The 24,757-nt window shown below is 46.9% G+C and overlaps 1 protein-coding gene across 6 annotated transcripts in view; it reads right to left on the bottom strand.

Annotated features, from left to right (window-relative positions):
- The window catches only part of GIGYF1 (GRB10 interacting GYF protein 1), a 459,255-nt gene that overhangs the window by 199,217 nt on the left and 235,281 nt on the right, over positions 1–24,757 (bottom strand). For all 6 annotated transcript variants that reach the window (XM_029581610.1, XM_029581609.1, XM_029581612.1 and 3 more), the window contains one exon: positions 23,891–24,133. In XM_029581610.1, coding sequence (XP_029437470.1) covers positions 23,891–24,133 — 243 coding nt within the window. The remainder of the gene's footprint in view (positions 1–23,890; positions 24,134–24,757) is intronic.

Raw genomic sequence — 24,757 nt, 5'->3', positions numbered from 1 at the left:
CACTCCGCCTCTGTCTTTGCCCAGATCAGCCAGTTGTCCAGATACGGATGCACTATAATTCCTTCCCGGTCCAGGGTGCCATGGCGAACCCGAAGGGAAGAGCCCGAAACTGAAAATGCCAGTCCAATACCTTGAAGCACAGGACCTTCTGATGAACCTTTCGAATGGGGATACGCAGGTAGGTTTCGGTTAGATCCAAAGAAGCCAGGAATTCGCCTTTGCAGACCGCCGCAATTACTGTCCATAACGTGTCCATCCGGAAATGCAGTACTCGCAAATTTAAGTTCAACTTCTGTAAATGAAAAGATAAGGCGGAAGGTACCCACCCTTCTTTGGTACCACAAAATACATGGAGTACCTTCCCTGCCCCTGCTCGCTTGGCAGCACTAGAACTATAGCCTCTAAGTGTATTAACCTTTGTAGAGTCCCCTCTACCACCTCCTTTTTGCTTCGAGAAGCGCAGTGGGACTCCAGAAAGGCCTCCCTGAGCGGGTATGAAAATTCTAAGGCATAACCGTCTCTTACAACCTCTAGAACCCATTGGTCTGAGGTAAGCTTGGTCCACTCCTCTTAAAACTAGGACAACTTGCCCCCTACAGCTTCCAGTGAGGAGTGAACCATGTTGGCTTCATTGGGAGGACTTACTGCTTCTGGTCCCCTGACTGGGGCCCCCTCTGGAGGACCTGCTGGAGCCCTAATAGGACTGCTGTCTACTGGACGACTGCTTGGATGCCGAAGAGGTAGATCCCCTGCTGGAACTAAACCTCCTTGCATCCCGAAAACAGGATCGAAACGGGAAAATATTTTTAATGGTCTTCTTGTCCTCCAGCAGTCTGCTTCCCCTGGACTCCCCTAGGGACTTCATCAGCTGATCTAGGTCCTCCCCAAAAAGCAGATTCCCCTTGAAAGGAAGATTGCATAGCTGAGTCTTGGACACTTGTCTGCTGACCAATTTTGCAGCCACAGAAGATGGCGCGCAGCCACCACCGAGACCATATTTCTGGCCGATGTACACACCAGATCATGCAAGGCATCTGCCACATACGCCACCCTGGCCTCTAAATGGGCCGGGGAGAGCACCCCCCGATGAGACTGCTCCTGAGGTTTCTGGATCCAGCACAAGCAAACTCGCTGCATCATGCTAGCGCACACCGCTGCTCGCAAACTCAGTGCTGACACTTCAAACAAGTGCTTCAGCTGCATCTCCAATTTGCAGCCCTGAATGTCCTTCAGCACAGCAGACCCCGCCACCGAAATCATAGTCTTTTTAGTGCAGAGGGAGCATGCATTCAATCGGGCAGCCCATAGCCCACAGGCCCTCATTCGTGGCTTATCCACTATGAGGCCCTTGTTGAAATCGGGCCTAGTGCAGCACTGCAAAAAGATGTCATCCGTGTGACCGCTGCCGGCAGGACGCGTAATCGCGCCGAAAGTCCGGCACAGGAAAGTCAGGAAAAAAAGGCCCGAACGCTGCAGCCCGCAGCACAAGCCTTCCCCCGGGGAAAAACTAACACAGCTGCTCTCTCCTGCTCCGGCGAATCACTAGGAACCCCGCCTGGCTGACCACCTCAGCACTGCTCTCTGAGCAGAGTTTCCTCTGCCCCTCTCCTCTCACTGCTTCTCATTTTTCTTTTTTTTTTTTTTAAACTTAAAAGCAGCTCACAGAAAGACCAAAGAACAAGAAAGGGTACTTTCCTGGATTGCGCCACTGGAAATCAGGAGAGGTCTTCAGGGTGCCCAGAGGGAGCCAGTACCCAGGCTATCTAGGTCCCCAGAACAGCGGGCCACAGTAGCCAGGGGTATCCAACCCCTTGGTCGTCCAGCTCAACCTGAGGGATGGCCCAGAGAATGGAACCTAACACCTTGAGGAGCAGAAGTCCACTCTAAATTTTCCAAGTCTCCACTCTCAGTCACAACTGCAGGTAAGCAACTTTACCATCTGCTGGAGACAGAGAAATACTGAGGAGACTGTAGGTGGCACTCTCTGTTATGTAGCAGTGTCTCAAAGTTTTGTTCTCTGCCTCCATCTGCTGGTAGGGATGCATAAACCCACTGATCTGGACTGATCTGGGCATGGTTCAGGAATTTGGTATCATCGGCAAAAAGACAAACCTTTCCCAACGATCCTTCCACTCTGTCACTCATGAAAATGTTGAAAACAACCAGTCCAAGTATTGATCCCTGAGGCATATCACTAGTAACACCCTACTCTCAGATTAAATTTCTTTTACCACTATCTCTCTGGTCATCCAATAAAAGAAACTGATTAGAAGTTTAGTTTTATGGATAAGTAATAATTTTAGTATTTAGGTTTGACATTTTTTAACTTTAGAACTATGGATTAATGGTAGGGTATTATGTTTTAGTTTATGTATTGTTAGGTTTAATTGTATTCTCTGTTTTTGCTATACTGAATTCTGTTATTGTAAACCAACATGAAATTAATTTGAATGTCGGTATATAAAACTGACTAGGGTCTTCCAGTAATGACGTCACCAGCAGCGAAAGTGGAAGTCTGAGCTCCATGGCTCTTGCGGCTTCCCCCCCCCCCGATTGCCCGAAAATGGAGGGCGTACTAAGCAGCATTCAGTTAAGGAGTCCTAATGGATCAATGGGCCCCGAAGTTGAACTCTCTAGGTGGCGGATGCCGGTGGATTTAAGCAAAGACCTAAGCAGCTGCGGCGCGATCAAGATGGCAGCCACCATGTGGTGAGGCCCGCTTGACTCTTCATTCTACTGAAGCTGTATAGTGGCGTTTTTACTCCGGAGGCACAGGATCATTCTCCGGAGGGTTGGGGACCTGGTCCTATGAACCCAGGTGTGATGTGATCTGAAGGAGCAGCTCCCGAGCTGAGGCAGCGCTATCAAGCTGCCTCAGCTGATAGCACGGGGGCTGGAGCCTTGGGACTGTCTTTATTGCTACAAATTCTGGTTCTCTTCGCCTCTTGGGCTCAGCCCTTTTTCTTTTTCTGGAGTGCAGCGGGGGGGAACTGTGTTTGCTACAGGCTACATGAACGTTTTACACCTGGTCCAGGTATGAAGCTTGGCCTTCAAAGGCTGCTACAACAAAGGTGGTGGCTGATTGTAATTTCAGACGTCGCTTTGGCATCCTATTAGCTACTTAGACATCTCTCTATTAGATGCCTCATACAGCAATCTCCGGTCTCACTGACATATTTGTTGATTACTAAGAGCGCCTCTTCTCAGATATCTCATACTGAGCTAGTGGTCTTTGTTATTCTACTCCACTGGCTGTCTGGACTTTTCTTTTCTCAAGATATCTCATATTGTAATCTCAGGTTTTCTCAAGATATCTCATATTGCAATCCCAAGTTTTGCTGTTACTTGCCTACTTGGAACATTTCCTTTACGATATCTCACACTGCACTATTGGGTTTTGCTGTTGCAGTCTGCAGGCTATCTGGATTTCTCACTTTCAGCTCTTTCATAAGCGCATGTCCTCCACCCTGTGTGGATACTGCTGTCCAGGGGGGCCCACCCCTCTTGTTGTTTGAAGGAGGCGATGCGACAGAGGAGCGCGCGGAAGAGTGTAGTCTGCCGGTCCCGCATCCCTGCTGTCAAGATGGCGGAGGCCCCTGCAGGCGCAAAGGTTCTTGATTCGCTGTCTGCGGACGCTCTTCTTCAAATCTCTCAAAGTGTCACAGCAGCCTTAGACCTTCGCCTTACTAAAATACAGGCATCTATGGACGACATCAAATCGGCGTTGGAAGGCCAGACGAAAAGGTTGGATGAAGCGGAGCATGTTCTGTCGGACCATGGAGACCGGCTGGGCGAGTCGGAGCATAGTGTGGAAGCCTTACAAGCCACCCGAGACTTGCTGGCAAAAATTGAGGATTTAGAAGACAGAAGTCGGAGGAACAACATCCGTATTATTGGGGTCCCAGAATCAGTCAAGGACGGAGGGCTCTCTGAATTTGTGGAATCTTGGTTGCCGGGACAACTGGGTTTGGAGTTGTCTGTGAGCGGGTTCACCGAATCAGAATCTTAAGAGAAGGAGCAAGCAGGCCCAGACCGGTGTTAGCGAAAATACTGAATTGGGCACATAAAACAGATCATGCGAGCTTCCAAACAGGCGTCCTTGGAATTTCAAGGCCATAAGATACTTTTGTTCAATGATTTTTCAGCGGCAACAGTGGCACAGCAAAAGAGCATGTCCCCGGCGTGTACTGAGTTATATAAGCGAGGTATCAAATTTGGGCTGCTCTATCCAGCTAAGCTGCGAGTCTTCCATGATAACAAGGTTCTCTTCTTCACTTCTAGAGACGCTGCGGACAGGTTTACTGCTTCCTTGCCAGCTGCAGGAGATGAATAAAAACTGATTATTGTAGGGGAGCCTTCTTTGTTGCAAAACAGAGGGAGGATAGCTGTGGATCCTGGTTCCTGTTTTGTAGCTCATTTCCTAACCTTGAGGATCGACGGGACATATAGCAAATGTTGCTTACATGATGTAACAGGTGTTCTCACAGGACAGCAGGATGTTAGTCCTCACAAATGGGTGACATCGAGGATGGAGCCCAACCACGGAAAACTTCTGTCAAAGTTTCTAGAACTTTGACTGGCCCCTACTGGGCATGCCCAGCACAGCACCAACCCTGCAGCCAGCAGGGGTCCCCCTTCAGTCTTGTTTCAAAGCTATAGGCAGTGCCTAAAAATAGAATAATAAAAACAAACCCAACACCGCGGGGCGGCGGGCGGGTTTCATGAGGACTAACATCCTGCTGTCCTGTGAGAACACCTGTTACATCAGGTAAGCAACATTTGCTTTCTCACAGGACAAGCAGGATGGTTGTCCTCACAAATGGGTGAGTACCGAGCTGAGGATGTCCGAACATGCACCAAAAGTACCCAACGGCGTGCAACAGGCACAACAACTGGGGTGGAATTTGGTAGAGGACATCCGCACCCCACCGGGTAGGCGGAAGGGTGTTGGTACGTCATGTTGGAAAAAGGTTACGCAAGACAGATTGGCCGAAGATGGAATCCTGTCTTCCAGCTTTGTCCAAACAGTAGTGGGCTGCAAATGTATGGAGAGAACTCCAGGTAGCAGCCCTGCAGATGTCAGGAAGCGGCACTGATCGAAGGTGTGCTACTGAAGTCGCCATGGCCCTCACAGAGTGTGCCTTAACACGGTCTTGAAAAGGAATGCCAGCTTGCTGATAGCAGAAAGAGATGCAGTCCGCCAACCAGGAGGAAAGAGCCTGCTTACCCCACAGGTTGCCCTAACTTGTTAGGATGGAAAGAGACGAATAATTGAGTGCTTTTCCTATGGGCAACTGTGTGGTCTAGATAGAAAGCTAGAGCACGTTTACAGTCGAGGGTATGCAGAGTCTGTTCCCCGGAGTTGGAGTGGGGCCTGGGAAAGAAAATAGGTAGTATGATGGATTGATTAATATGAAACTCCGAAACTACCTTAGGTAAGAATTTAGGGTGAGTGCGGAGTACTGCCCGGTCCTGCAGGAGTTTAGTGTAAGGCGGATAGGTAACTAGGGCCTGTAACTCACTAACCCTGCGAGCTGAAGTGATAGCCAGAAGAAATATCACTTTCCATGTGAGATATTTAAGGTCACAGGAGTGAAGAGGTTCGAAGGGTGGTTTCATAAGGCGACCAAGAACCAGATTAAGGTCCCAAGATGGGGCCGGAGGACGTAAAGGTGCCTTCAAATGAAGCAAGCCTTTAAGAAAGCGTGTTACAAGGGGTTGTACTGAAATAGGGACACCCCCGATACCTTTATGGAAGGCGGCTACCGCACTGACATGCATTCTAATGGAAGAGGTCTTCAGACCTGATTCCGACAGATGCCAAAGATAGTCCAAAAAGTTAGGAATTGGACAGGAAAGGGGATCAAGGGACTGCGAAATGCACCATGATGTGTACCTTTTCCATTTATAGGAGTAAGATTTTCTTGTAGAAGGCTTTCGTGAAGCGATGAGGACACGAGAAACTGAATCCGATAGGTTAAGTGGTTGAAGGACTAACCTTTCAACATCCATGCCGTCAGGGACAAGGCTTGGAGATTGGGATGGAGGAGGCATCCGTCGTTTTGAGTGATCAGATGCGGGTCCGTTCCCAGGGGAATGTGTCTTTGGATGGAGAGATCCTGGAGTATGGGAAACCACACTTGGCGTGGCCAGTGCGGTGCTATCAGGATCATGGTTCCCTTGTCCTGACGTAGCTTCACAAGAGTCTTCGACAGAAGAGGAAGTGGAGGGAATGCATAAAACAGAACGGTTGTCCACGGGAGGGAGAATGCATCCCTGGGCCGAGAGTGCTGAGTCCGAATGAGAGAGCAGTAATTGGCCACTTTGTGGTTCTGAGGGGACGCAAAGAGGTCTATGTGGGGATAACCCCATTTCTGGAAAAGAGAGGTCGCTACCAAGGGATTGAGTGACCACTCGTGTGGTTGGAAGACATGGCTTAGCGGGTCTGCTAAGACATTGTCTACTCCCGGCAAGTAGGTGGCCCTGAGGTACATGGAACGGGAGAGGGCTTCTGCCCAAATCTGCAGTTTCCTGACAAAGAAGGAAAGAGCCTGTGCTTCCCTGTTTGTTGATGTACCACATGGCCACCTGGTTGTCCGTCTGGATCAAGATTATATGATTTGATAGGCAATCTTGAAAAGCTCTGAGAGCGTATCGGATTGCTCGAAGCTCCAGGAAATTTATCTGGTGTTTGGCTTCCTCTAGAGACCAGAATCCTTGAGTTTGTAGACCGTTTACATGGGCTCCCCAGCCGAGGTTGGAAGCGTCGGTGGTGAGAATTATTTGAGGGTCTGGTGGGTGAAAGGGCAAGCCCTGTAAGAGGTTGGACTGATTTTTCCACCAGGCAAGAGACAGACGGAGTGCATCGGTGATGCGAAGAATGGTTGACAGAGGCTGAATTGCTTGGATCCATTGTGATTTCAGAGTCCATTGCATGACTCTTATGGCTAAACGAGCCATTGGAGTCACATAAACTGAGGAGGCCATGTGTCCCAGCAGAATGAGAAATTGGCGAGCTGCTGCTGTGGGTTGAGACTGCAACTGGCAAGCTAGGGACACAAGGGTTTGAACACGTTGATGAGGAAGGAAGGCTTTTGCTTGTAAAGTGTCCAAGTCTGCTCCAATGAAGGATAAGGTTTGAGATGGGAGTAAGTAGGATTTCGCGTAGTTGACAAGAAATCCTAGAGAAATCAGAGTTTGGATTGTCAGGGTCAGAGAAGACCGAGCTGTTTGCTGGGTTGTGGCCCTGATCAACCAGTCGTCCAAAAAGGGGTAGACATGGACGCCTGCCTTCCTGAGAAACGCTGCAACCACTACGAGACATTTGGTGAAGACTCGTGGTGTGGATGCTAGGCCAAATGGGAGCACTCGGTATTGATAGTGGTTTTGGCCTACTAGGAATCGGAGGTATTTGCGATGAGACTGAGTTATCGCAATGTGGGTATAAGCGTCCTTGAGGTCTAGAGAGCAGAGCCAGTCCTCTTTTTGCAGAAGAGGGAGAAGCGAGCCCAGGGTTACCATCTTGAACTTTTCTCTGTGAAGGTACTTGTTGAGAGCCCGCAGGTCCAGGATTGGTCGAAGTCCTCCTGACTTTTTTGGGATCAGAAAGTACCTGGAGTAGAACCCTAGTCCGTGTTGTGAGAGAGGAACTGGTTCTATAGCGTTGGACTGGAGGAGAAGGGAAACTTCCTGCTCTAGAAGAACAGAGTGGTCGGTAAGTCTCCACGCTTGTAGAGGTGGAGAGTCCGAAGGAAGAGTTAGGAAGTTTAGATGGTAACCTTGCGCAATTATCGCTAGCACCCATTGATCTGTGGTGATGCGACGCCATTTTTCTGTAAAGTGGCTTAGTCGACCTCCTACTGGTATGCTTGGTAGAGGGACTAGGCATCTGCTCTCTAAGTGAAAGTCAAAACCCCGACTCAGGGCCTGGTTGCGGAGCTGTTGTGGGCTTTTGTTTTCTAGGTTGGCGAGGCTGAGGCTTTTGATACGGCCTCGTTGACCTGGACTTGATATGTGGAGGATAATACTTCCGTGGACGGAAGAATGACTTTTTAGGTTCCTTCTTTAAATGGTTGTTTAGAAGGGAAGTCAGAAGGAATCGATGAGAGCTGTTTAAGGGTCTCATGATGATCCTTTAATTCAACAACTATTTGTTGAATTTGCTCACCAAACAAATTATCCCCTAAACAGGGCAGGTCAGAGAGCCTGTCCTGAACCTCCGGGCGAAGGTCAGAAGACTTAAGCCAAGCCCAGCGTCTTGCTGAGATGGCGGTAGCAGATGGTCTAGTGGAAGCATCGAAGATGTCGTAAGATGTTCTTATCTCATGCTTTCCAGCTTCAAATCCTTTAAGTACGAGGGTTTGAAGGTGCTGTTGGAACTGTTCTGGTAAGGTATCTGAAAATTCTTGTATCTGCTTAAAAATGACCCTGTTGTATTGGGTCATATACAGCTGATAAGAAGCTATCTTGGAAATGAGCATGGCTCCTTGGTATACTTTTCTGCCTATACTATCTAAGAACTTACTCTCCTTGGGAGGAGGTATGGATGAGTATGGCTTCATTCTTTTAGCTTTCTTTTGAGCGGACTCTACCACCACTGAGTGGTGGTCTAGCTGTGGTTTTGAAAAGCCAGGTGCTGACTGTACAAGGTAAGTAGAGTCATCTTTTTTATTTACTGGAGCAACAGATCCAGGAGTTTCCCAATTCTTTTTAAGAAGGTCTAGAAAAACCTGATGAATTGGTATGGAAGTGATGACTTTTGGGGCATCCAAAAATTGGAGTAATTCCATCATTTGGTGCCTGTCATCTTGCTCAGATTGAAGCTGAAAAGGGACCAATTCTGACATTTCCTTCACAAAATTTGTGAAAGAGAGGTCCTCAGGGGGAGAACGCTTTCTGCTTTCAGCAGGAGAAGGTGGTGAAGGTAAATCATCGTTATCTGTGGAAGTATCATCACCCCATGTGTCATAAGGGTCAGGATGTTGACCTGTAGGACCACGAGGGGGTTGGATACCTGAAGGTCCCGGCTGAGGCTCCGAAAATCCCGAAGGAATCACCGGAGGCATCGAGAATACCTTTGGAGGCATCGGTGCGGGCATCAAAGGCATCGATGGAGCCGAAGTGCGTATCGCCCCGGAGGAATGTATCGGTGGCGATGGACAACACGGCACCGATGGGACTACTCCCGAAGGAGGAATTCGATACGGTGTTTCTGCACCCGATGAAATTGGCATCGGAGAGCGCACCGGTGCTGTCGGTGACTCAGGTATCACCGGTGGAAGGGCGGTCATTAGCCCTTCCATCCGGGCGAGTAGCGGTGCCAGCGCTGCTGGAATCGGGTCGGTGACTGGTTCCACTCTCGGTGGCGGAGTCAGTGCCGAAGGAGTCTGGAACCGTTGCATCGCTTTATCGATGGCCTCCTGGACCAGCCAGTCCAGTTCTTCCCGGAGACCTGGGGTAACAATATCTGGCTCCGCGGAAGAGGGAGGCTGAGGCTGAGCCGGAGGGACCACCGTCACCGGTGGAATCGCGGCTCCCAAACCCCGATGGGGTGAGGGTTGCCTCAATGTCTCAGAAACAGAAGTGGACGGTGCCGCTTCTGATCGAGACTTCTTCGGTGGTGGCTCGGACGGTACCGAGGTCGAAGACTTCGATTCCTCGATGGTCCGAGACTTGCGATGTCGATGCTTCTCCCTCCGATCCCCACGATCCTCGGGGGAAGGGACGGGGGTCGATGGCCGTGGAGACGTCGATGGTAAACGGTCACCGGAAGGTTGCCGATGATGGAAGGACTTCGACGGTGCCGGTTCCGAGGACGTCGATGCGATGGTCGGCGTCGGAGTGTGAGCATGGAATAGGAGTCCCATCTTCTCTATTCTGGCTTTGCGACCTTTTGGTGTCATAAGGGCACATTTGGTGCAAGTCAGGACATCATGCTCACTCCCTAAACATAATACACAGACTCTATGTGGGTCTGTGATAGACATGGTGCGCGTACAGTCTGGGCACCGACGGAACCCCGACGCCATGGCCATTAATCAAAAAATTTAGCCGCAGGACGGTCGACGGCCAGCAGGCCGCAAAGGCCAAACTCGACTGTAATCGGCGAAAACGGGCAAAAAACTTACCGAAACACCGCGGACTAATTTTGGGTAGAAGAGGGACCCCTGTGGGGCTAATTTTACTTCAAAGAAGTTTAAGAAGAATTTCCTGTCAGGAATGTGGTAAGAGCTCCTTAACCGCATGGCTACTGCTACGCAGAAAAAAGAAGACTGAAGGGGGACCCCTGCTGGCTGCAGGGTTGGTGCCGTGCTGGGCATGCCCAGTAGGGGCCAGTCAAAGTTCTAGAAACTTTGACAGAAGTTTTCCGTGGTTGGGCTCCATCCTCGATGTCACCCATTTGTGAGGACAACCATCCTGCTTGTCCTGTGAGAACACAAGTTTTTGTAGCTGAGACACGATATAGTCTGACTTCGCTACGATGTCTGAGATCTTGGAGTATAGCTGGAGTGTCGGGGCCTCCTAGTTTGGGGGACCTTGTGGCTTCATCATGATCCTAAAATGCTGTTTCTTTTGCTGGATACTTTGTAAAGTTCTGTTGTTGTTTCGGGGGGGGGGGGGGGGGCCTTTCTCTCTATTGCTTCTGGGAGTGGAGAGGGAGGAGTGGCTCTGAGCCTCTTGGGGCAGGCGCTTGTGTTGCGGGTGATGTGGGTTTACGAGTTGCTGTGGCTGTTGTATGTTTGGTGTGAATGGTATGCTTGGGTTGAGAAGTTTGGTCTGCTGGGGTTGGAGTTGGAACCCTGGGAGACATCCCTCTCATTTTGGTACTAAGGCAGTTTTTTATGGTTAATGGCCTATGTCTTTGGGGGTTATTTCCATATGATCCTGGTGGCTTAGGCTGGGGAGCCCCGGGATCTATTTCTGTTGCCATAGCTACTTTGCTGCGTCTTATTGGTCATGTTTTTAAGTACCTTCGGCTATGGCTACAGTAAAATGCACATCTCTTAATGTAGATGGCATACACTCCCCTATCAAACGAAAGAAACTCCTTATGGCTTTTAAACGTATGGGGTCGCAGCTTGTGTTCCTTCAAGAGATTCACTTGTCAGCGAGTGAACATAAACTACAAAGAGAGTGGGTGGGACAATGTTTTTTCTCCTCATACTCGTCCAGAAAACGAGGGGTGGCCATATTGATTCATAAACAACTGCCTTTTCAATTTGAACGGGTATGGCAAGATCCTGAGGGTCGGTATGTTATAGTTCAGGGATTGTGTAATCAGCAAAGAGTGGCCCTATGTAACGTATATGCACCTAATGTATATCAGCATGCGTTTTTCACCCGACTAGTGGGGATCCTTGGTGAACTCTCTGATTGTGCAATGTTGGTGGGAGGGGATTTTAATATGGCAGCCAACAAGTTGGAAGACTGCAAACTGCCTAAATCTGTCGAACCTAATAATGGTCATAGGGGCCCTAATTTTCTGTGCCGTGAATTGCGCTTGCTGGACATTTGGAGGGCATTGCATCCTGGGGAACAGGATTATACTTTTTTTTCCCATCCTCATGGGTCTTATTCCCGTTTGGATTATTTTTTGATCTCTGATTTCCTGTTCCCCAGGGTGACAGCCGCTGCCATAGGCACCTTTGCTTTATCGGACCACGCGCCAGTTTCTGTTACAATAACAGTTGGACGTAATCCTAAGCCCCCCTTTTCCTGGCGCATGCCTCCGGGGTTGTTCTTGGATAAAGAGTTTTCTCGCTACCTTGTAACCCGTTGGGACGAATATATGCTTCTAAATAATACTCCAGATATTACACCCCGGGTTCTATGGGAGGCAGGCAAAGCGGTAATGTAGGGACATATTATTGCCTATGTTGCTACTCAGAATAGGAAGCGCAATGCTGCGATTCTTAAACTAACCGACGAATTGAAGCAGGCACAGCTCAGGCATATTAGTGCCATGTCAGAATCGAGCAAACGTGCAGTAGACGAGTTGAGGGAAAATCTGCACATGCTCTTGTTTCAGCGAGCGTCCAAGTCTATGCGATATTATAAATACCAATTGTATCGATATGGTAATCGGCCCAGTAAGTTGTTGGCTAACTTGGTTAGAGCACGGGGCCCTAAATCTTTTATAACTAGTATTAAAGACAGCTTGGGGTCCAGTCAAACTGCCGCAGCAGCAATTACGGAGCGTTTTCTGGAATATTATAGTGGACTCTATGGGAAAAAGGATAGCCATATTCCATCAAGAGAGTCTTTATTTATTATTATTTATTTAAATTCTTTTAATATACCGATGCTCAAGACGAAGTCTTATCATACCGGTTTACAATGGAACTAGGGGAAACCAATTAACTATATAGAAGGTAAAGTTACATTAAACAGGGAGCAAAAACATGGGCTTTGGAAGAAAGGAAAGATTTCAAACTAATACAACTGGAGAGTACTGAAGATAGTCAGCGAAAAACAATTAAGTAGCGAGACATATAAAGGTTAACATAAGGTTGCTGAATTCGGCTGGAGATTTATCTTAGGCAGTTGTTAGCATAACATTTCCAGAGGAAAGAAGAGCGGGGGGGGGGGGTAACCGGAAGGGTGAGGGCAGGGCAGGGATTGAAGCCGGGGGGGGGGGGGGGGGGGGGGGGGGGGGGGGGGGGGGGGGGGGGAGGAAATAGGGAAAGGGTAGGTAGGTGAGAGAGTCAGTATAGGTTGACTTTCTTTTCTGGGCTCCCTTGGCCACACCTTACTGATGCGCAGATTCACTCCTTAAATATGCCTATAACCGATTCAGAGATTCATGCCACTATACATGGCCTTAAGTTGGGAAAGGCGGCTGGTCCAGATGGTTTGGGGCTGGAGTTTTATAAGATTTTGAAATTCCCTGTTTTACCTGCGCTGCGACCCTATTATAAAACAGCTTAGTCCAGGAGAATCCAGTGACACCCCATGGAGAATCAATCCACCATAGTGTTGCTCCCCAAACCTGGGAAGGACTTACAGGATGTGGGCTCGTACAGGCCCATTTCTCTTATCAATGGAGATTTAAAAATATTGGCGGCAGTGCTGGCAGCCAGAATGAGTCTCTTGCTGCCCTCCATGATACATGGTGACCAAACCGGCTTTATTAAGGGCCGCCAAGGCGTTAAAAATGTGAGACGTAATAGTGGGGACAAAGCTAAAATGTCTTATCAATTACATTGGGAATCCGATTTGGGCCACGAACTGGAGGATTCCGAGTGGGATCAGTGTCATATGCTTGTGGGCCGGAGCTCTATCTCCACAAGCATCAAAGAAAATGGATATAAATTGCAGTATAGATGGTATTTGTCACCAGACAAATTGCATCGCATGAACTCACAAATCAGTGACATGGGCTGGAGATTATGTGGAGCCAAGGGAACCTTCTATCATATGTGGTGGGAGTGTCCCAAGATACAAGCTTTTTGGTCTACACTTGCGGGGTTTGCAACTAAGGTTTTGGGGGTATTGGTCCACCAGGATCCCAAGGGTTGTCTCTTAAGCCTGGTGTCCAGTGATCTTAGTGATCAGCACCAAATGTTGCTAACACAGATATATATAGCTGCTCGGGGTGAAATAGCGCTCAGATGGAAAACTGTTGACGCTCCTACATTGCCGCAGATTCTCTCCAGACTGGACAGGATATATCAAATGGGCTACCTGACGGCACTTAGACTTGATCGGGTGCATAAATTTCAGGCAGTGTGGGCCCCTTATAAGGCATGGTTGACACTGCAGGCTGGACCTTGATTTATTTACTCCTCTGAGGTGATCTAATAGAGGACATGGGGGGGGGGGGGGGAGGGGGGGCTGATTAGGGATGAAATTGAGCGGCCATTGCTGTGACTGTGTATGGAAATGTAACCAGACATCAAGAAAGAGATGTGATATGTTTATGTTCTGGCTACAGTGTTATTCTGTCAGTTATGCCTCTTGTATAAATAAAAATTTACAAAAAAAAAAATGTGAGATGCCCGATTGGCTTATTAAATTTTCACTTTAAAACAGAAGCCCTGGTGTTGAGTTTGGATGCTGAAAAAGCTTTTGATTCCCTTTCGTGGGATTATTTGTTTTGGACTTTGCAAGCATATGGCATATCGGGCTTCTTTTTATCTTGGCTGCGAGCGCTGTATGCTACTCCCAGTGCCAGGTTACTTATCAATGGTACTTTGTCAGAAGCTTTTCCTATCCTATGTGGGGTGCGCCAGGGATGCCCTTTGTCTCCTCTTTTATTTGTGTTAGCCCTGGAGCCTCTGGCTATTAAGTTACGCTTAGAGGATGGGTTTCATGGCCTCCGCATAGGTCGTCATCAGATAAAGTTAGCACTGTTCGCTGATATCTTGTTTGTGGGACAACCCCGGGTGAGCATTCCTGTTTTTATACAATGTTTTACTGTTTTTCACTCTATTTCGGGCCTGACCATTAATTTTTCTAAATCAGAAGCGCTTGCTCTAGACCCTGATGTGCAAAAACATTGGCAGGGGGGGTTCCCGTTCGCATGGGCTCAGAACAAACTGAAATATTTGGGGGTTTGGATCCCTCGAGACCCTTTGGATCTTTATGCTTTGAATATCAAAAGTGTGCTGGTGGACTTGGATGCTCAACTGAAGGCTTGGCTCTCTTTGCCCCTTTCCCTTTTTTGGTAGAAGTGCTCTTATTAAGATGGTACTTATGCCTAAACTCCTTTATAAATTGCATATGTTGCCCTGCTAGCTTACTAGCAAAGATTTAAAGTGGTTGCAGTCTTCCTTTCAAAAATTTCTTTGGGCGGGGAAAAAAGCGAGGGTACGCTATTAGGTGTTGATGTCTCCGAGAGGGGAGGGTGGACTTGGCCTGCCGGATGTTTGATTATACAATGTGGCTTGCCAACTTAGGTTTGTTGGGGAATGGATCCTCGATGAATATGCATATTGTGAGGATGGGTTGGTTATAAGTATGGTTGCACCTTGGTCGCCTCTGTACCTGATCCAGGCTAGTCCTGGGGCTTATCGGACCTTAAATGTCCCTCGTAGTTTGGTGCAGCCATGTCGATGGGCCTGGCGATGGATACGATCTAGAAGAGGACTGGAGGGGCTTTCCTCTCTTTTCATGCCCTTAATGGGCAACTTAGACTTTCTTCCAGGCCGAGACAACTATTTTCTTTTTGATACATGACTACAAAAAGGTTTGGCGTTTACTTTTTGCTTTTATGTTACTGACTCGCCAATAATACATGACTTTGCGTATTTGGCTCGAGAGTATGATTTACCAGCTAAACATTTCTATGCATATTTACAGACCCGTCATTATCTCCAATCCTTTCACTGGACTGAAGAGACTTTTCGTCAAGAGTCAGCTTTTACGCAGAGTTTTTTTGATGGGGCTTTCAAGTGTAACTCCATTAAAGGATGGTGTGAGTTTGGTAGAAAAAGTCGCACTGTGCCGCATGTGGCTTCTTTAGCACGATACTGGACTGAGGCGTGGACTATGGATATCCCTACTTCTTACTTGCTTTCGTGTTTTAAGCTTATGCCCAAAAGTCTACCGGATCTCTCTCTTCAGGAGCTACAATTTAAGATTTTGCACCACATTTTTTGCGATGACGTTCGCCGCTGTCGGATGGGACAGTTACCCTCCCCAAAATGTATTAAATGTCATCAAGCAACAGGTACTTTGGCACATAGATTGTTTTTTTGTCCAGTTCTGCGAACCTTCTGGACGAAGGAGCTTGCAGTAGTAGCTCAATGTACTGGCTCCTCTATTGGTTGGACGGGCAAATTACTTCTTTCTGGTTTAAGAGGCACTCTTCCTTGTTACAAATTATCCTTGGATAAATTTGGTCACACTGCAATATTGCTGGCATGCCGCACGATCTTAGCTGACTGGATAGCGCCAGATACACCGCCAAACTTGCGGGCGTGGTTTGGACAGCTGGCCTTCTCCATGCAAATGGAACGAATGGCTGCCATGGATAGTGAGAGAGAAAGGGATATGCTATACCAGTCGTACTGGTCTACCTGTTATGACCTACTGCCATTGGACCTTCAATATACTTTAACCGCTGCCGGTTATCATCCCTCTTGGAAGTGATTTGATCTGCGTTTATTGTGCATTACAATAATGACTAAATTTTGCAAAGGCCTGTGATGTTGCTATGTTACCAATGTTGGATAATACTAGCTACAGAGGGGGTGTCTCCCAGGGCAGGGGAGGGGAGGGGTTGTGTAGGTAGCGTGTGTGGAATGCTAGCAGTGGTCTGTGGTGTGAATGGGTGGTGGGATATGTCTGGAGTTTAATGTTTAGCTGGGTCGGGAGGACCACAAAAAGAAGAGTAGACGGGGTGTTGTTATAACTGATATCGTTATATTGGGGATTGTTCTTGCACTGTTTCATGCTGATAATATTTCCCTAAGATTGGGTTATTGATTGTACCTGTGTTGCTCTCTAATAAAAAAAGGATTTTGAAAAAAAAAAACAAAAACTGACTAAATAAAATAGATTCATCTGACAAGATTTACCTCTAGTAAAACTATGCTGCCTCAGATTGGATTCTATAAACTATATTATACTCGTTTTAGCAGCGATTCCATTAATTTGCTCACCACAGAGGTCAGACTAACCAGCCTATAGTTCCAGCCTCTTCCTTACTTCCACTTTTATGAATAGAAGCCACATCTGCTCATTTCCAGTCCTCCAGAACTACTTCAGACTTTAAAGAAGCATTGAAAAGGTCAGACAGCGGAGCTGAAAGGTCACTTCTAAGTTCTTGTAGGACCCTCAGAAGTATCCCATCTGGTCCCATCACCTTATCTACTTTTAAGTTTAGCTAGCTCCTCACAAACACACTGTTCTGAAAATCAATTGAGGTTTACTTCATTTCCAATCTTATTTGGGTTAGTTTTATGTGGTCCTGCCCTTCCACAGAGAACATCTAATACATTTGTTAAGCAATTTTGCTTTTTCCTCATCAGTCTCTAAATATTCTTCCCCTTCAACTTTGAGTCTCAATGCCACTTTTGCACTTCCTTCTACCACTAACATATCTTTTTAAAAAAAAAAAGCAAAATTGCTTACCTTGTAATAGGTGTTATCCCAGGACAGCAGGATGTAGTTCTCACATATGGGTGACGTCATTGATGGAGCCCTATTGCGGGAAAACTTTGTCAAAGTTTCTAGAAACTTTTGACTGGCACTGTGAGGCCACTGAGCATGCCCCAATATTCTCTGCCACAGGGGTCTCTCTTCAGTCTCGTACGTAGCAATAAGCTTTAGCAAAAAATAAAATAAAACGTATCGGACCCAACTCCACGGGGTGGCGGGTGGGTTTCGTGAGGACTACATCCTGCTGTCCTGGGATAACACCTATTACAAGGTAAGCAATTTTGCTTTATCCCAGGACAAGCTGGATGCTAGTCCTCACATATGGGTGATTAGCAAGCTAGAAGCAGAGTCATTTTGTAGTGAAGCAATAATAAAGTATTGTTGTTGAAAATGAGTCAGTCGAAGATCACAGCAGGTTGGTTGTAGAAGGAGTTGGGTTTAAACTGGAAACAAGTTCTTTAAGACAGATTGTCCATAGGCTGAATCTTGTCGCCCTTCTTTGTCCAAACAGTAATGAGCTGCAAAGGTATGAAGGGAACTCCATGTCGCTGCTTTACATATGTCAAGGATTGGCACTGAACGATAGTGTGCTACTGAGGTTGACATTGCTCTTACTGAATGTGCCTTTATTCGCCCTTGGAGAGGAAGGCCTGCTTTTTCATAGCAAAACTGTATGCAATCTGCTAACCAGTTGGATAGAGTATGTTTACCCACTGCTTACCCGGTTTGTTTGGATCATAAGATACAAAGAGCTGAGTGGATTTTCTGTGGAGTGCCGTGCGGTCTAAGTAAAATGCTAGCGCACGCTTACAGTCCAAGATATGTAAGGCCCGTTCTCCTTGATGAGAATGAGGCCTTGGAAAAAATGTGGGTAAAACTATGGATTGGTTCAAGTGGAATTCCGTAACTACCTTGGGAAGGAATTTTGGATGTGTATGGTGAACCACACTGTCATGTAGGAATTTCGTGTAGGGTGAATACGTGACAAGTGCTTGTAACTCACTAACCCTTCTAGCTGATGTAATGGCTATGAGGAAGATAGTCTTCCATGTGAGAAATTTAAGATCACAGTAATTCATGGGTTCAAAAGGAGAACGCATGAGTTTTGTTAAAACCAGATTAAGGTCCCATTCTGTGACTGGTGGCCGAATTGGTGGTTTAAGTTGAGTTAAACCTCTCATAAATCTACTGACAAGAGGTTGTGTAGATATTGGTGCATCTCCCATCTTGTTATGGCAAGCTGGGATTGCACTTAAATGGACTCTTACAGATGAAGTCTGGAGACCAGAGTCTGAAAGATGGTATAAGTAGTCTAGAAGAGAAGTAGTGGGGCAGGTGAAAGGATCAATCTCCTGTTTGCACCACAAAGTAAACCTTTTCCATTTTGAAGACTAGTTCTTTCATGTGGAAGGCTTACGTGAAGCTATAAGCACTTGAGATACATTGGTTGAAAGATTGAGTGGTTGTAAGATCAAGCTTTCAACATCCATGCTGTCAGGGATAGGGATTGAAGGTTGGGATGGCGCAACCGACCCTGATCCTGAGTTATGAGAGTGGGAGCTACTCCCAGGCGAATGGGATCCCTGATCGAGAGGTCTAGAAGTGTGGGAAACCATACTTGTCGAGGCCAATATGGGGCTATGAGTATCATGGACCCCTTTGTCCTTTTGTAGCTTCACAAGAGTTTTGGTTATGAGCGGTATTGGAGGATACGCGTATAGAAGGCCTGAGTTCCAAGGGCGAGCAAAGGCATCCTTGGCTGGCTGGTTGCTCCGTTTGTGTAGAGAACAGAATTTGTCCAGTTTCTGATTCAGATGTGACGCAAAGAGATCTATTGTTGGTTGTCCCCAACGTTGAAATATCCTGGTCACTACTGAGGGATCCAGGGACCATTCGTGTGGTTGGAACTGACGACTGAGTCGATCCGCCACTACATTGTGAATGCCTGCCAGATAGGTGGCCCGGAGAAACATTGAGTGTGTCAGGGCCCAGTCCCAAATCTGTGCAGCTTCTTGACAAAGGAGATACGAGCCCGAACCTCCCTGTTTGTTGATGCACCACATGGCTACTGTGTTGTCCGTTTGGATGAGAACAGTCTTATGTGAAAGGCAGTCCTTGAACGCATGCAGGGCATAACGTATAGCTCGGAGCTCCAGGAAATTGATTTGAAATGTTGCTTCGAGTTTTGTCCAAGTGTCTTGGGTTTGGAGAGTGTCTATGTGAGCTCCCCAACCTAAGGTGGATGCATCTGTAGTTAACGTCATTTTGGGACTGGTTGCTTGTTTCTTTGAGCGGAGCGAGTTTGCCAGTAGGGAAAGTGTCTCTGCCCAATCGTTGGGTAGAAAAGCCCTTGAGAGGATAGTGTTCAATTCTGCTCCTATGAATTGAAGCAGGTGAGATGGAGTAAGATGGGATTTTTGATAGTTGATGAGAAATCCCATCGAATGAAGTACAGTAATTGATTGAGAGAAGCGAGAGCTCCTGGTAGAGATTGACTTCTGACGAGCCAGTCTAGATATGGAAACACATGGACACTTTGTTTGTGCAAGTGTACTGCTATTACTGCCAGACATTTGGTGAATACTCTGGGAGCAGAGGCAAGGCCGAATGGCAATACTCTATTGGAAATGTTGGTGACCCACCATGAAGCGCAGATGCTTGCAATGAGGTGGAAATATTGGAATATGAGCGTAAGCGTCTTGTAGATCCAGAGAACAAAGCCAATCTCCTGTTTGAAGAAGTGGAAGCATGGTGCCTAGAGAAACCATCCTGAACTTTTCTTTCTTTAGAAATTTGTTGAGATTTCTGAGGTCTAGGATGGGACGAAGGCCTCCGGTTTTCTTTGGAATGAGGAAATAACGGGAATAGAATCATCTGCCCCTCTGAGGCCGGGGCACCGGCTCTACAGCCCTGGCTTTCAGAAGGGTGGATAATTCTACTTGTAGTTGAAGCATGTGATTTTCGCTGAGATGAAAATGACTCTGAGGAAAATCTGTGGGAATTGAGAAGAAATTGAGTTGGTATCCTCGAGATATTATGGACAGAACCCAATGGTATGATGTTATTGGTGTCCAATTGTTGTAAAATTTGAATATCCGGCCTCCCACTGGAAGTTCTGGCTGAGGATTGGAGAAATAGCTGAGTTCTCTGGAAGTGTTTTCAAAAACCAGCAGCAGGTCCTGTCTGCAGAGCAGGTTGAGGCCTAACTGCCCTCGGCTGTCTTGGTTGCAGTCTTTGTTGAGTTCTAGAAGGTCTGGCTCGAGAAGTAGGGGGGTAATACCTCCTTCGTCTGTAAAAAGGTCTTCTAGCTTCTTTTTGCTGAGGCCTACGTGCAGAGTGCGTAGAGGGATCTTGTGGAAGCGAAGAAAGCTGCCTCAGTGTTTCAGTGTGCTCCTTTAGTTGAGTCACTGCATTCTGGACCTTAGATCCAAAAAGATTATCTCCCAAGCAAGGGAGATCCACTAATTTATCTTGGACCTCAGGTCTAAGGTCTGCGGCCTTAAGCCATGCCCATCTTCTGGCACCTATCCCTGATGCAGCTACCCTGGAAGCTGTTTCAAATCCGTCATAGGCTGCCCGGACCTCCATGTTTTCCGGCCTCCAGACACTTGTGGATGATGGCCTGGGCTGCCTCTTGATACTGAGTTGGAAGAGATGGAACAAAATCTTGCATTTGTTTCCACAAATCTCTTTGATATTGGGTCATGTAGAGTTGGTATGAAGAGATTCGAGAGTTCAACATGGCCCCTTGATAGACTTTACGACCCAGGGAATCTAAAAGCCGGTGATCTTTACCTGGGGGATTCAATGAATGTGTTCTAATTCTTTTTGATCTTTTTTGTGCCGACTCCACCACTACTGAGTGGTGAGGGAGCTGCGACTTTTGATACCCAGGAGCAGATTGTACTAAATATATACTGTCCATTCTCTTATTGACAGCTGGAACGGAGCAGGGATGTTCTCACAGGCGATGTTGCAATTCTAGGAGAACATCATGCACTGGTATGGCTACAACTTGTTTTGGAGGGTCGACAAATTGAAGCACCTCCAAGGTTTGATGCCTGGTATCCTGCTCTGTAACTAATTTGAAAGGAATGGTGTCAGCCATTTCCTGGACAAAAGTGGTGAAAGTAAAATCTTCTGGAGGAGATCTCTTTCAAGGATCTGGTGGGGATGGTTCAGACATAAAATCCTCAGATGAGGTTTCTGAATTTTTGTCACTCCAAGTGTCATATTCTTGGATGTGTTGAGGAGTTGCCGAAGTCTTAGGTGGAGGAGGAATGCCAGAAGGTCCTGGCAATGGATCTTCCGGATATGACTCCTCAAGATGCTCTTCCCTTGGATTAGAGGGGAGAAAATCGAGTAGATCCTGATATCTTTTCATTAGTAATTGGAGTGCTGACTCTGGGTATCCTGGATCCCCAGGAAGGAGTGGCATCAATGTTGAAGGCTTCGGGATCGAAAATGGGACTAGTGTCTTCGATGACCTCTTCAAAACCACCGTAGTTGACTTGCCTTTATTGCCCGGCATCGGTGCAATCGTGAGGATCGGTACCAGAACCGATAGAGCCATCAACATCGGCATGGTTACTGGTAAACTCGCAGTTACCGACTTTAGTATCGATGGTGGCATCGAGGTCGTCACTGGAATCTGTGTTGTTACCGGCATCGGTATTGACCCCGGCATCGGGATTGTCATTGGCATGGTCGCCGGAATTTGTTCTTTCAGGGTCTGCATCACCGCCTGCTTGATGAACATGGACAATTCCTGTGATACAGCTGGGATGGACGGTGGAGTGGATGATACATCATGCAATGGTTGTATGGGTTCCATTGATGTCGTAGGCCCTGACGATGGCAGCGTTTCCTTGTGTTTCTGCCGCTTTGCGTTCGGTTCTCCCAGGGAGGGAGTTAACGTGGGTGTTGGGGCATGTCAGTGCTGAAGCTTATGTTTAGGCCTTTCTTCGATTACCAACCTCATCGACGCAGTCGACGATGTTGGTGATGCCTGATCACCCGATCCCTCCAGACGTTTTTTGAGCAAAACATTTTTGGTGACTCCTGCTGGGGACGATTTAGTCAACGAAGGAGAGGGAAGGAGTTGGAGATGAAAAAGGTGCTCCATTTTCTCTTGTCTAAGCTTCCTGCCCCCTTTGGAGTCATTTCAGCACACTGTTGGCAGGATGAGACATGTTTTTCGCCTAAGCAGAGAACACACTCAATGTGTGGGTCTGTGATAGACATAGTCCGATTGCAAATCGAACATTTTTTAAAGCCTGGAAACCATGTTTTCACAGACAGCCGTCAATGAAAACAGAGGAAAATTTTCTGAGAGAAAAACGATACCGATTTCGCACTGTCCGGTGAAAAAAGAGAGAGAGATCCCTTATGGGAGAAATAATTTGAAAATAATGACTTTTTCAGTCAGTGATGTGTGAGTAAAAACTCACAGGGCTCCTAAAACGAAGACTGAAGAGAGACCCCTGTGGCAGAGAATATCATGGCATGCTGGGCATGCTCAGTGGCCTCACAGTGCCAGTCAAAGGTTTCTAGAAACTTTGACAGAACGTTTTCCCGCAATAGGGCTCCGTCAATGACTTCACCCATTTGTGAGGACTAGCATCCTGCTTGTCCTGGGATAAAAACTCTTGTCCCCTCCAGTTTTACTGTATTTGCTATTTTTTATTTCCATTTGAGTTTTTGCAATCCTAAATACTTTCCCTTCTTCTCTTAGACTTTCCAGATATTGTGCCTGTCTTACACTTTCTACGTTCTCTTGTAGTTTATGAATGCTAACCTCCCTTACCTTTTCAGCTAATTCCTTAGAAAACCATAGTGGCCTTTTGGTCTCTTTCCTTAAAAAAATAAAAAGGTTAGTTGTCCATATAACATCTCTTTTTAGTTTTGCCCACTGCTCTTTTACTTACCCTAGATTTTCCTAACCAGCTAATGACTCCTTGAGATACTGCCCCATTTTAACAAATTTAATTTTCCTGAAGTCTAGGACCTTTGCCTTTGAATGAACCTTCATCTCTTGTGCTCTAATACTGAACCACATCATCCAGTGATCACTGAATTCCAGATCTTGCCAGATACTGTTCCCATTGTTAAACACCAGGTCCAGTATCGCCCCTCCGGTGTGAGTTGTTACTAGTTGAAAGAACAATTCTCCTTGCAGACTATCCCAGGATCTCCTTGCTTCCAGAAGACACCAAAACTGGGATGTCCCAATCAACATCCAGCAGACTGAAATCCCCAAACATCAACTTCCCTTTCACTGCAATTCTGTGCATATCCTCCATTAAATCTGTCTCTGTGATGGAGATCATACTTTCACATTCCCTTTCATAACTACTCTTTTCTTAAATCAATGCCCTTTCACTAAGTTTTGGCTTGAAAGCCACCTTTTAGGTGCCTTAAAACTGAGCAGCAACTCTGGAAGCAGAAAATAAGCTTCTAGTTGCTGCTATATATTTACTGCTCTGGATTTGGAATGTGGCAGTCCTTCGTTAGCCAATCAAGCACAACTAACACCACAGAGTCAAATGTTTTCATGTCATAAAGGCATGCCGACAGCCTAAAACAGCTAAGATTTCTTTTAACCACCTTTATCAAAGCTTTATTCACATATAGTATTAGTAGGACATTTAAATTCGTGTAATGCAATAGCTGTTGCATCACTGGTGGGCCAAATGATTCTGATCACCAGACATTCCCCTCAATAATCTAAAATCAGATATTTCAGCTGCAGAAATGTTTGCCCACCACAAACCAGCTTGCGTCTTACCTTCCACAGATGTCTTCAGCTCTTTTTCACTGCTAGCCACAACCTCCACCTCTGTAACACATGGTAGGGCACTCTCACAGTCCTTAGTTGCAGTAGCACTCAGAGAAGGAGGGGGGGATGGAGAAGAGGCAGCAGCAAAAGAGGGGCACGACACCCAGGTTAAATTGGGAGGGGGAGGAGGAGGGGGAGACAAGGAGGATGGTTCAAACTTATCTTCGGCAGCCAGAAGTGAATCTTTTCCATCTAGGAAAAAAAATAGTGAAATTGCAGCATTGTAAGAGATTGAAATGTGCGTCATTTAAGAAAAAGCTGTTTAACAGTGAGTTTTGTTTAAAATGTGTTGGTTGAATATTTTGAAAACCTCTAAAGGGTTGAATATAGTTAGCGCAGTTGGTCACCTGTAACAGGTATTCTCCTAGGACAGTAGGATGTTAGTCCTCATGTGGGTGGCATCATCCGATGGAGCCCAGCATGGAAAACTTTTGTCAGTTTCTAGAAACTTTGGAAAGCAGACTGAGCATGCCCAGCCTGCTACTATTCACGTGTCCAAGCGAGGTCCCCCTTCTGTCTCATAACATAGCAAAATACGAGCGAAAAAAAAAAAAAAACAAACCGAAGGTGAACCCAACACTGTAGGGTGGCGGGCAGGATTCCTGAGGACTGACATCCTGCTGTCCTAGGAGAACACCTGTTACAGGTAAGCAACTGCGCTTTGTCCTAGGACGAGCAGGATGCTAGCCCTGACATGTGGGTGAATGCAGAGTTCCAGACTGCCACATCCAACTGGAAAAAAACAACAGCAACCCGAACAAGGTGCCAACAGGCACAACACAACTGCGGTGCTATGGGAAACAAGGGGTGGTCTGG

The sequence above is a fragment of the Rhinatrema bivittatum genome, chromosome 16, assembly GCF_901001135.1.
Source record: "Rhinatrema bivittatum chromosome 16, aRhiBiv1.1, whole genome shotgun sequence".
NCBI classification, from domain to species: Eukaryota; Metazoa; Chordata; class Amphibia; order Gymnophiona; family Rhinatrematidae; genus Rhinatrema; species Rhinatrema bivittatum.
Note: the sequence above shows the minus strand (reverse complement) of the source record. Positions and strands in the feature narration are given on the sequence as shown.